This window comes from Haliotis rubra, unplaced genomic scaffold, assembly GCF_003918875.1.
Source record: "Haliotis rubra isolate DU_JTF1 unplaced genomic scaffold, ASM391887v1 Scf16, whole genome shotgun sequence".
In the NCBI taxonomy this organism is placed as follows: Eukaryota; Metazoa; Mollusca; class Gastropoda; order Lepetellida; family Haliotidae; genus Haliotis; species Haliotis rubra.
In genome coordinates this window covers 1,662,092-1,674,839 of record NW_025765558.1, presented here as the reverse complement: position 1 = coordinate 1,674,839, position 12,748 = coordinate 1,662,092, and the positions used below count along the sequence as shown (strand labels likewise).

General features: G+C 41.2%; 1 protein-coding gene across 8 annotated transcripts in view; it reads right to left on the bottom strand.

Moving 5' to 3' along the window:
• LOC124271384 (short transient receptor potential channel 6-like) overlaps positions 1 to 12,748 on the bottom strand; it is a 65,380-nt gene that overhangs the window by 21,169 nt on the left and 31,463 nt on the right. For all 8 annotated transcript variants that reach the window (XM_046706518.1, XM_046706519.1, XM_046706521.1 and 5 more), the window contains exons 3-7: positions 10,021 to 10,188; positions 9,046 to 9,229; positions 3,562 to 3,828; positions 2,264 to 2,525; positions 863 to 1,094 (exon numbers count right to left, since the gene is read on the bottom strand). In XM_046706518.1, the coding sequence (XP_046562474.1) occupies positions 863 to 1,094; positions 2,264 to 2,525; positions 3,562 to 3,828; positions 9,046 to 9,229; positions 10,021 to 10,188 (1,113 nt within the window). The remainder of the gene's footprint in view (positions 1 to 862; positions 1,095 to 2,263; positions 2,526 to 3,561; positions 3,829 to 9,045; positions 9,230 to 10,020; positions 10,189 to 12,748) is intronic.

Below are 12,748 nucleotides of genomic sequence, written 5' to 3'. Positions count from 1 at the left end.
TGTATGTTCACATACCGATCAATGTAATGATATGTCATTAGTTTAATGTGAAAGCACTTCAAGACACAAACAATGAAACTAGTTCATGGTTGACGAAATGTGATGTGTTTGATAGTAACTCGTGAATACACGAGTGTGATATAGTAGGAATGGTGCAACGAGATGCTTGGATTTAGTGGAGTTAAATAGATTATTATGATTATAGGAATGATTCTGGCGCTTTATCTGTAGTGGTGTTATACAAATGTATGTATCCATTATCTTAGTAAGAATGTAAGATGATAAGGAGTGAGTGACTTTAGTTTTACGCCGCTTTTAGCATTATTCCAGCAATACCACGGCGGGGGACACCAGAAATGCGCTTTACACATTGTGCCCATGTGGGGAATCGAACCCGGGTCTTCGGCGTGACGAGCGATCGCTTTAATCGTTGGGCTACCCCACCGCCCAAGATGATAATGATGATGATGGTGGTGGTGGTGATGGTGATGATGATGATGATGATGATGATGATGATGATGATGATGATGAATACAATCCTTTTTTGTGCTATTTCCATGCGCACACATGTGGGTCGTACAATATGTTTGAGTCGTATTGCACCATATTCAATTAGAATGTTTAACCTGCAAACATTTTACATCTTCAAATCCTATAGACACATGGACGTTTTAAAATATTTAAAATCTCACAGCATCCGAAGAATATAAAGATTATAAGGATAATAATGGTATAATAATTGTAAAAGATACATGGAGTGAGTGAGTGAGTATGAGCTACCCCACCGCCCCAAAGATACATGGAACACACAGTAGTATATTTTCTTTAAATCCCAGTACATCACATACTAAACAACCATTACCTGAACTTCTTCAAAGGTGTTGGACATGACAGCAATCAAGAGGTTGAGCAGTACTATCATGGCCGCAAATACATAGATGGCGTACAGGTAGTAGCCGATTGTCGTCACGCCGGCGTCCCTGTGAGGGTTATTGGTGAGAGAGGCCAGTGGCCCCTGACCATCTGTAGCTGGGGCCGAGGAATCTCCCATACCGAACATACTCCAAGTCAGGGTGGATATAGTGGCCTCAAACCTAGATTTAAAACACGTATGTCAAACAGAGTACAGAGTTAAACTAAGTATTTGAATAACCTGAAAAACTTGGTTCAAACGCAACCAATTTCAAGTGAATTTCATGTGATTCTCATTTGATACAGCATGTAGACCCATGTCAGATGTTTTTTGCTCTCTCTCTCTCTCTCTCTCTATCTCTCTCTCTATCTCTATCTCTCTCTCTATCATTCTCTCTATATCTCTCTCTCGACCTCGACCTCGACCTCTCTCTCTCGACCTCTCTCGACCTCGACCTCTCTCACCTCGACCTCTCGACCTCTCTCTCTCTCTCTCGACCTCTCTCTCTCCTCGACCTCTCTCTCGACCTCTCGACCTCTCTCTCTCTCGACCTCTCTCTCTCTCTCTCTCCTCTCTCTCTCTCTCTCTCTCTCTCTCTCTCTCTCTCTCTCTCTCTCTCTCTCCTCCTCTCTCTCTCTCTCTCTCTCTCTCTCTCTCTCTCTCTCTCATCTGTGGATGGGGCCTCCCATCTCTCTCTCTCTCTCTCTCTCTCTCTCTCTCTCTCTCTCTCTCTCTCTCTCTCTCTCTCTCTCTCTCTCTCTCTCTCTCTCTCTCTCTCTCTCTCTCTCTCTCTCTCTCTCTCTCTATCGACCTCTCTGTCTCTCTCTCGACCTCTCTCTCTCTCTCTCTCGACACTTGAGTCAAGAATAGGTTGATGGCTTGACTAGTCTTTTCATGTAATTGTCACGGCTATTTTACATTTTGCACCAAATGGAATTTGTTTTGTCGGCAAATCGAGTGAGTGAGTGAATATGGGTTTGCGCCACTTTTAGTAATATTCCAGCAATATCTCGGCTGGGGACACCAGAAATGGGCTTAACACATTGTACCCTTGTGAGGAATCGAACCCGAGTCTTCAGCGTGACGAGCCAACGCTTTAACCACTAGGCTACCCCACCGCCCCTCGGATAAACGAGCGTGATTGCGTTGACGTTATACATTCATTCGTAAAGGGACTACTCGTGCAAATATAATGCTATACAACGTGATTGTTTATGATTTCAAACTTTAGGGATATTGCTTTCTGCTTTATCCTAAAGAATTCGTCAAAATTCAGCAAATGTAACCATGATTATTTACATATATTTACTAAAATTATTAAAATATCTATCTTAATTAAATGACACTTACGAGCCAAAGCTTCTATTCCTACACTTGCTCGGGGCGTACAATGCTGATAATCCCGAGGCAAATGCTATAAGAACAAGGATGAACATTCCACACAGTTTCAGCAGGTCGTTGATTGTCCGATGGAAGGACACCAGCATGGTACCAAGGGCCTCATTGGCTGGCATGATGAAGGAGAACCGACCAATGCTGAGGATGGTGCCAAATGTAAAAAGGATGTCTGACAGTAGCTCCGGGTCTGGTATCCACTCCGGCTCCCATATCACTGGAAAAAAACAACAGGAGAAAGATATATTTGTTGTTGTTTATTTGTTTCTTTTCTATTTTTCATGTGATTATTTTGTTGTTTCTTCGGGTTTTTAGATTCCCATGTGACTATCATGTAGCATGACTGGGGGTTTGTGTAAATGATGACTCTGCTGTGAAAGGTTCATTTGTATGTGTTTGTTCCGCACTCAGCAATATTTCATCGAGTGAGTGAGTGAGATTGGTTTAACGCCGCTTTTAGCAATATTCCAGCAACATCACAGCGTGGGACACCAGAAAGGGGCTTCACATTGTACCAAATATTCAACTATATGAGAGGGGGTGTGTCTGGATCTGCGAGCCCGATGACTGATATCATGACCATTGATATACCCAAATGGCATACGATGCCACACACCAACCAAGGCAGCCAGCTTCATCACCCGATCCCGTTAGTCATCTCTTACAAGCAGATGATGACCTTATATTCAAGTGTCATTGAACGCAGCTATGGACAGTGTGAAAATCAGACGTTTAACTGTATAAGGAAGCCCACGAACTCGCGTATAGTGCTGACAGACCTAAAATAGAAACAGGGCGAATCTGGGATTCGAACCCACGATTATAGGTTTCTTGTACACAAATACTTCATAGTGTATTGATGACTAACGGGATCGGGTGGTTAGGCTGGCTGACTTGGTTGACACATGCCATCGTATCCCAAATTGCTTAGATCGGTGCTCATGCTGTGGATCACTGGATTGTCGGGTCGAGACTCGATTATTTACAGACCAACGCCAACGTCTTTAAATAATCGAGTCTGGATCAGACAATCCAGTTATAAACAACATGAGCATCGATCTGCGCAGTTGGGGTACGACCAGATCAGTGACAACCCGATCCAGTTAGTCACCGCTTACGACAAGCATGGGTCGCTGAAGACCAATTCTAACCCGGATCTTCAAGGGTGTGCAACAACATAAGCCTCACCATCATATGCTTTTTGTAACCAGCTTGTCATAACGATAAGATATATTCAACACCGAATACTCTACCTGATACATTATCCTTCCTGCCAATGGTGCAGAATTCAACCAATGACATGTCGCCGTCGGCGATGAGGGTGCACAGGGGCGTGGCTGTCGAGCCGTTCTCACTGCTTCCCTGGATCACCTGGTGTAATCTGATCGGTGTGACGATCTCCAAGACAAAGGATGCTAACAGCATGCTCAACATCAGAGAATCGACAACGTTCCAGAGAGACCGGAAGTAGTCTTTTGCGCCTGCGGACCAGATCTGTTTGCACTCCTCCCATATCAAACCTGTTTGAGAAAACCATTCCGGTAACTATATCGAGAACATATTGATTTCAAATGTTTACTTTTTGAAATGTAAACGTTTATTTTCTTCAGTATATTTCTGAAATGTTTAGTTTCGCGTTAGAACAAGATTCGTGTCACTTGAATCATCATTACATTGTGGTAAAATCGTTTATCCTAATCTGCTTAGAACACGACTCGAGAAACACCTCATACCATCGTCACCTATAACGAATCCGTAAGTGGCCACTAAAAATACAAGCGAAGTGACAAATGAGACCCCACAATTTCTCAAACAACTCCAAACATGTTGGCGGCCATATATAAAGGAAAGCATTTAATTACAGAACAAGCGTCTTTCACATGAGACCCAAAACATTTGAACAATTACAAAATACGATGAATGGGAGGAAGCTTAACCGATTTATTATTGTATCTAGTACAGAGGTCATACGCGCTGTGGGTGAGATAAATCGACTTGCATATGCACCTTTGCAGTTGTGGACGTCATCTCCGGTTATGATAAACTTCATGACATTAGAAGTACACATTTAAAAATAGGTGAGTGCGTGTGGTTCAAGGGGTGTCGAACCCGGGCCTCCGGTAGGACGAAGAACGCTTTAACCACTAAGCTTCCTAAACTCCAGTCCTTGTTTCATCCCAAATGTTGTACTGCAGGAAGTGTAACAAGTGCCATCCTTTCACGTCTTTAGTTATGAGTGAGTGAGTGAGTTTAGGTTTACGCCGCTTTTAGCAATATTCCAGTAATATCACGGCGGGGGACACCAGAAATGGGCTTCACACGTTGTACCCATGTGGGGAATCGAACCCGGTTCCTCAGCCAGCGTTCGATATAGTGACCTGCCTGCCCGACCGTCCGGGACGGGGTATTTTCAACACGGACTGCCAGATTTCAAATTCACCTGCCCGACGGTCAGGTTAAATTTAGACATGTATATTATTATTTTTTTGTGGGCAGGAAGTTTTGGTCAGAGCTGGCAAGGTTTACATCTAACCAGCCCTGTGGTCTGGCTGAATTTTTTGGGGAGTTTCATACCCTGCTTCAGCGTGACGAGCAGACCCCTAAAGGCTATAGCTACCTCAGTACCCCTCTTTAGTTATGACTGACTGACTGACTGACTGAGTTTGGTTTTACGCCGCTTTTAGCAATATTCCAGCAACATCGCGGCGGGGGACACCAGAAATGGGCTTCACGCATTGTGCCTGTGTGGGGATTCGAACCCGAGTCTTCGGCGTGACGAGCCAACGCTTTAACCATTAGGCTACCCCACCGCTCCCTCTCTTTAGTTATGACGCTGGCGAGATCGGACCAACGGCACTTGCTCTCCAGGCAGAAGCAGATTTCCTGTGATGATGCTCAGCTTGAGTGCAGTCATAAAGTGCAAGGACCCAATACAAACAATTCACAAATGGTTGTTTAGCTGCAGAAAATGCGTCCCTTTTATCAATAAAGAGCATAAACGATACGATTAATCTAACCAGCTTTATACGGGGTGTCATTTAAAGCTGTCTGGAGACTTGCTGTGTGATGAAGAGTCATTGAATCACATCACTATAACTGATGACACTTAACAATTTAAAACCCTGGGGATCCATCTCTCGCGGCTCAGTCATTTCCCTGACTGAAAACCAGTACTTGTTAATATTTGATACGTTTACACATAATGCAAACAACAGAACATGTTTTAATGGAGAATATGTTTGTGTAGTGCTTGTTTTACGAAGACAAGGGCAGCGGAGGAGAATACGGACGCACTCAGTATATTGGTTTGCTTGTCGATACGCTCGGTCTCCTAATATCAACACTGATTCTTTCATATCAGTTAAAAAAGTAGGTGTTACAGTGCGCGACCCTGACGCAGCGTGTGAGTGAGTGAGTAAGTGGGTGAGTGAGTGAGTGAGTGAGTGAAGTTTACGCAATATTCATGCAAAATCACGGCGGGGGACACCAGAAATGGGCTTCACACATTGTACCACTGTGGGAAATCGGACCCTGGTTTTCGGGGTTCGCCTTAACCACAAGGCTTACCCTTCGAAATACGATGTTTCATAACTGTTTTAAAATTTTATGCTTTATAATTTCATTAATTATTATGGTTAAGCAACTGAAATGTGATTTTAAAGAAAAACGGTTTGTTTCTATTTAATCAAGATGATTGTATGCTATCTAGAATATTATCAATATTATGGCATAGGTAAAAACACATCAGTTAGGTGTAAGTAAAGTTGAAAGGTCCAGTTAAGTAAAGTAATGTCCCGGGAATAATGGAGCAGTTCTGTTATGATTGCCATGGTTACACGCAAATTTCTCTTTTTAACCAATTCACCATATATTTTATGTTATCATTTGTTTTATACAGTTATTGGAAGCTTACTATCACTGCAGATAGATACTTGTGTATCAGTCATGTCTTCTGAGTTCACCTTACTGTGAACCCGCTAACGAGTTTGAATAAACGGCTTTGAAGTATACACTTAATAATTCGATATTAACCCGAACATTACAAATGAATATCTAACTAGGCAGGAAGGTTTCGCTGAATCAATGTCTATTTAAGGTTCAAACCACATCTTGGACACCCGCATCAAATACATCATTTAGAGAAACAAGTTATTGTTTGTTTTAGCATAGCTACCGCTCAGTCGGGTGCGCAGAATGAGTCGGCCATCAGCTGACGTTTGCGAGTATTATCAGCTGGAGGTTGCCCATGCTATGCTACGCCCATGCTTCCAGACCAAATACAAGTGATGAAATGCATATGATTACATTGCCATTTAGAGTTATGTTTATTGAGCCATAAAATAGTTCCGACAAAGTGATGTTTTCACTGCAATGAACATAAGACAAATCTGACACTGCACTGAAAATATCACATTTCCCAAACTCAGAAAGTTGATCTTTCGCACTTAAATATAAAATATAATATATGAAGTCCACTTTAACATGGCTGTGATTCCGTGAGTGGGGCTGACGCCGATTGTAAAATATACAACATTAACACAAACTCCCAACAGGTTCATTCTCGATGCTTCAACCACACATAAACTCTGGCCTTCTTCACTGAACTGAAAATATCACATTTCTCAAACTCAGAAAGTTGGTCTTTCGCACTTAAGTATATACGATTGACGTGTCTATATTAAGTCCACTTTAGCATGGCTCTGATTCTCTGAAGGGGGATGACGGCGCTTGCGAAATATACAACATCAACACAAACTCCCAACAGGTTCATACTCAACGCTGCAGTCAAACATGACCAGCGACCTTCTCCCATTGAGGTGTCAAGCCACTTGCTCATGTAAAATTTATACCTATAATCAATAAGGGAATAATTGTTGTGTTACTATGAGTGATCGGCTGTATGTAGTACAGGTGTTGCGGTATCAATCTCACATCTATTGTCACTACACCCCTGGCTGACTTGCAACCTGTGGCATGATCGATCACAGAGTGTTACTTGCATGAAAAGATTTTATGGAGAGGTGCAGTTAAATGTGTACACCTTTCAGCTGAGATGATCAGGACAGTAGAGATTATATGTTGTGTATATATTATATATATTATTGATTTGTATTTATCAATTGTCATGTTCGCATAAGTGTAGATAATAATCGGGAACGAAATGTCCATTCAGCAAGGATGGTTGTCTGTCCGAAGTGTTGGTTTGAATATAAAATTATGTTTGATATTTGCTTCTGGGGCCATGATGGCAAAACATCTATGATACGTTAGAAAACTTTGCATTTTCATTTGTCCATAACAACCTTTTCCGCTAGTTTCTTAGTGTTTAAGTGTAACTGGGTAGCCTAGAAGCGAAAGCGTTTGCTCGGGTTTAATTGTGAACATGAGTACAATGTGTGAGACCAATTTCTCGTAATATAGCTTGAATACTGCTGAAAGCGTAAACATGCTTTCTGACTTTATCTTTGCGCAAAATAACAAGGCTTAAGCGAATTTTCCCCATTGGTTATTACTGAAAACATTGTTCTTTAATTTGGAAATAGGTATATAAGTCTTGCTATAGCTTTTTATGTACCTGTACCGCCCTTGGACACAAGTTTCCTAGTGTTTAAGTGTAGCTGGGTAGCCTAGAAAGCAAAAAGCGTTTGCTCGGGTTTAATTGTGAACATGAATACAATGTGTGAGACCAGTTTCTCGTGATCCCTGACGGTATATAGCTTGAATACTGCTGAAAGCGTAAACATGCTTTCTGACTTTATCTTTGCGCAAATAACAAGCGAATTTTCCCCATTGGTTATTACTAAAACCATTGTTCTTTAAGTTGGACATAGGTATATAAGTATTGCTATAGTTTTATATGTACCTGTACCGCCCTTGGACACAAAGGCGCACAAATGATGACATCTTTGAATGGGCAACCACAGTGCAGTATCGCCCATGCAAACCCAGCGAGGTATTTTACTTATATATATACCGTGGTTATGTAATGCTACAGTACAAGAACTAAATCTAAACTTTATAAAATGTTCCCAACACAATTACATCAATTATCATAAATGCACAACTTAAGAATCATACCAATGAATGACGTTTATCAAAGCTGTAGCTATCATAGAATTGGTGTTTAAGTCTACTTTTGAGCAATACAATAAACTACGAGGAATATATATTAAGTCCACACATTCCATTTCGTTATGACCGTAGTTCGTTTTGAAGAACATATTTAGCAAGTGGCTAGTCAAGAAGAAATACTCTCGTTCTCTATATCCGTAACTTCGTTATAGGTGAGGTGAGGTGAAATTGGATTTTACGTCGTGCTTGAGAATATTTCGCTCATATGACGACGTGCATGCGGGTGTATGTGTATGTGCGGCTGCTTGTACTAGCCCAGTCTGAAGCTGGTTTTATAGTGCTAGCTCACTGAGATACTATGCCGCAGTGACGCATGAATACCCCACTCAGACACATTATACTGACTCCGAGCCGACCAGTCCTTGTTGTACCCATTAATGCCGAGCACCAGGCAGGGACCAACAAGTACCATATATTAACGTCTTTTGGTATGACGCGGTCGGGGATCGAACCCGTGACCTCCCGCTCTCTGGGCGGACGCTCTAACCACTACACCACGGAGGCGGTCAACTTCGGTATAAGCGAGTTCGGCATAACCGTAGTGTACAGTATTAACCATTGTGTGATGTAGATGCTAGTATTTGCATGGAGATAGTTATATTTACCAAAGATCCACATAAGGAGGATGGTGATGATAGCAAACACATACGGATGCTGCTCGTCACAGGCAAAGCTGTCGAAGGCCTCTGTCAGCTTCAGTTTCGTTACCATGACAAACACCAAAAAGGACAGGTATGAGCAGGTGTAGCTGAGAAATCTCATCAAAGGAGTGTCCAGGATGACTGTCACCTGAATAATGATAATAATATAATAATGATAATAATATCTTGATATGTAAAACTGAAAAAACCCACTTCAATAATCTGAACATATGTATGCTAAAAGAGTCCGTTGCAGACTGTCAGCCGACACTGTGTCACTATCAACTTAATATTAAGTCGTGTCGAAAACAGCTGTTCGCTGAAAAGAGAGCGTATGCTGCCCCATCGGTGGCACAAGTCACAAACAAATGCAACGCAAGTCAATTCTTCGCCATATGGTACAAATCATTTGGGAATTGCATCGGACATCAAGTCAAAATATTTATGATATCGTGTCTGGGCGTATATCTACGTCAAATACGGTTAAATAATTATTGAAAAATTATCTACTGGACCTTTTCTGGAATATTCTCATTTTTGGTTCAACAAGTCAACAGATAAAGCTATATTACGAAAACAGCTTTGATTTCTACTGAACAAAAGACTAATATAACGGGATCGGGTGGTCAGGCTCGCTGACTTGGTTGACACACGTCACCGTATCCCAATTGCGCAGATCGATGCTCATGCTCATCACTGGATTGTCTGGTCCAGACGCGATTATTTATTGACTGCCGTCTTTTAGCTTGGATATCGCTGAGTGCGGCGTTAAAAAATAAACAAACAAAACGGATATAAAATGATAGGGATCACAAATATTTTGCGGGATATTTCTATGAAAATTATGAGCTCTTCACTACGAGAATATTCCCCAAATTGTCATGAATTCTGACTATTTTGCGCAGCATATGAACGCAACATGAAAATAACTCGACTTACCTTGCTCCACGGTGCTATGAGGTAGATAATGGACAGGATTGGAACCATCACGATGCCGACGGGGATGGCTAGCATCAGGTAGGTGAACCTGTTCAGGTACCGAAGAAATGGTACACCACTGTACCATAGCTCTGCTATCTGCGCCTGACACTGAGGGTGGGCGACAAACTGAAACAGTGTGTGGGTTGAGTTATATGCTGCATTGAATTCAATTCCAGTCTTTGTACACATCAGTATAATATCGGAGGAAAACGCCGAAGTGAAGCAGGTCTTAGACGTTTACGATTTTGGTGAAACACACAAGAATTTGTAAATATGATGCAAAACAAATACTAAGCTAAATAATCCCTGTGTCCATCACAAACATTAGATTGTCGACTTAAGCAACGTACGCAGAGATAATAAATTTTAAATGCTAATGCGTATATATAATTAACATACATATACATAGGGGGAGAGTGCGTGAGAGATGCATACATGTGTATATATATGTGTGTGCATGCATTTCTCTCACTCTATCTCTCCCCACCTCTCTCTCTCTCTCTCTCTCTCCTCTCTCTCTCTCTCTCTCTCTCTCTCTCTCTCTCTCTCTCTCTCTCTCTCTCTCTCTCTCCCTCTCAGTATATGTAATTAGTGTACACGTAATGAAACATCTGCCTCGATACTTTTTTGTTTGTCAATTATTTGGGACGAACATAGTTATTTTTATCTTATTGTTCGAATTGTTTACACATATCCAGTCAAAATATTCCCTGTGGCATTGATGGCATCGAAATAATTAATGTTAGGATTGGTTGGAAAAAGGTGCGGTTTCCCGTAATTAGTACGTCTATTTTTGTTTATTATCGGTTTTGAATTGCAACAACCATTTCAATATTTCATTATGAATATTCATATAAATATGTATGTATGTGTGTGTGTGTGTGTGTGTGTGTGTATTCTCTCTTACTCAAACAATGAGGCTCGTTGCTTTATAAGTTCAAACATCTTGAAAGCAAAAGAGCCAGATCGAAAGTCACAGTCTGTGAATACCAGAGTTCTTTTAAAGTATCCGTACTGTGCAACCTGTCTACATTAAATCCATGTTACATTGCGCAATTATTCAGGAGTTTTTAACCGTGCACGTATTGATCAATACCGTGAAAGATGTTGCCATACCCAGTCAATACAACCTGGTATTTGTCAACAAAGTGTACTTGATACCGAAGTACACACAGATCACCTAATATTTTAAGTAATTAAAAAAACATTTCCCGACTGTTATTCAGGCTTCCCATTCAAACCGTCCATGTTCGCTCTCCCCATCAGATCAGATTAGACGAAGTTAATAACAATTGGTAAAGTTTGCAGTAATGAAATAGAATTAGAATGTAACATTATGCTATATATGGATTACACTTTCTTAATAAAATACAGATTCTAGTACTTTTTTGGGTTGAGTCCCATCTGGAATTCGAACCCACACCCTCAGAGTCAGGCACCTAATCGCCAGCACACAAACTCAGCCGCCTTACCCCCTCAGCCACTGCGACTTCCACAAAAATGGAAGTCGGACAACTGGTAGTCTAGACTGCGGACTTTGTGTACGCCTCTGATAAGCGTAAATTGGCACGGATCCACGGCCGAAAGCTATGATTACACAGCGTTGGCTGAGCGGGTTAGGCGGCTGGCGATTAGGTTTGGGTTCGAATCCCAGATGGGACTCAACTCAAAAGGTACTAGAAGCTGTACTTTATTAAGAAAGTGTAACCCCAAATATAACATATGTTACATTTGACCACTTTCAAAATAGCATTGTGTAATCATAGAATGAGTATGTTTAGTTAAATTCCGATCGAAACAGTATTCAAAGTACATCACAGTTGATGAAAGGAAAATTCCTTAGTAATACAAGTTGAAATTTTATGGAACCCACAGTCAAGTAAACAAGTAGTCAAGCATATAACTAGACGATTTTGCACTATACCAAGGTTTGCTCGACGTAGGCCTTGGCTGGAATACGAGTTTATTCATATGAACTAGTAAACAAGAAACATAGGGCAAATAAAACAATCAACTGTGGTGCCTGAGAATGCCGGGCCACCCGAACCTCGCTATATATTTTATTCTAATCTTTTAAATATCGGGGCATCAAGAGCGGTTCACACTCTACGCTGATATGGAAATCGTGAAGTAGTAACAGTTAACACATTACATAATTGTTTTAAATAAGGGTGAAAGTAAGAACAAAGACACGTTTTTAAAGATATATTATTAGCTTTGATAGCGCACAATCAAGTTTATACTTGCTGAAATGCACTTATAACGTATCTTATTAATACATCAGTCATGATCAGTAGATCAGTGTACATATGATGTTCCTTTTATCTGCATAAGGACTATACAGCCAGAACAGCCTGTGAGTCGATGGACGGTTAACGTTTCATTCTATCTCATTCTACCGGGTACCCATTCACAGATGCAAAGTTTAAAGAAAGCTGCTTGACTAACAAGACAACACATGTGATACATGTGCTTCATTTAGGGTCCGGGATCGGGTGGTCAGGCTCGCTGCTTTAGTTGACACATGTCATCGTATCCCAATAACGTAGATCGATGCTCATGATGTTAATCACTGGATTGTTTGGTCCAGTCTCTATTATTTACAGACCGCCCCCATATAGCTGGAATATTGCAGAGTGTGGCTTTAAACAACAAACCAACCAAATCATTGAGGGTCATGACCCAA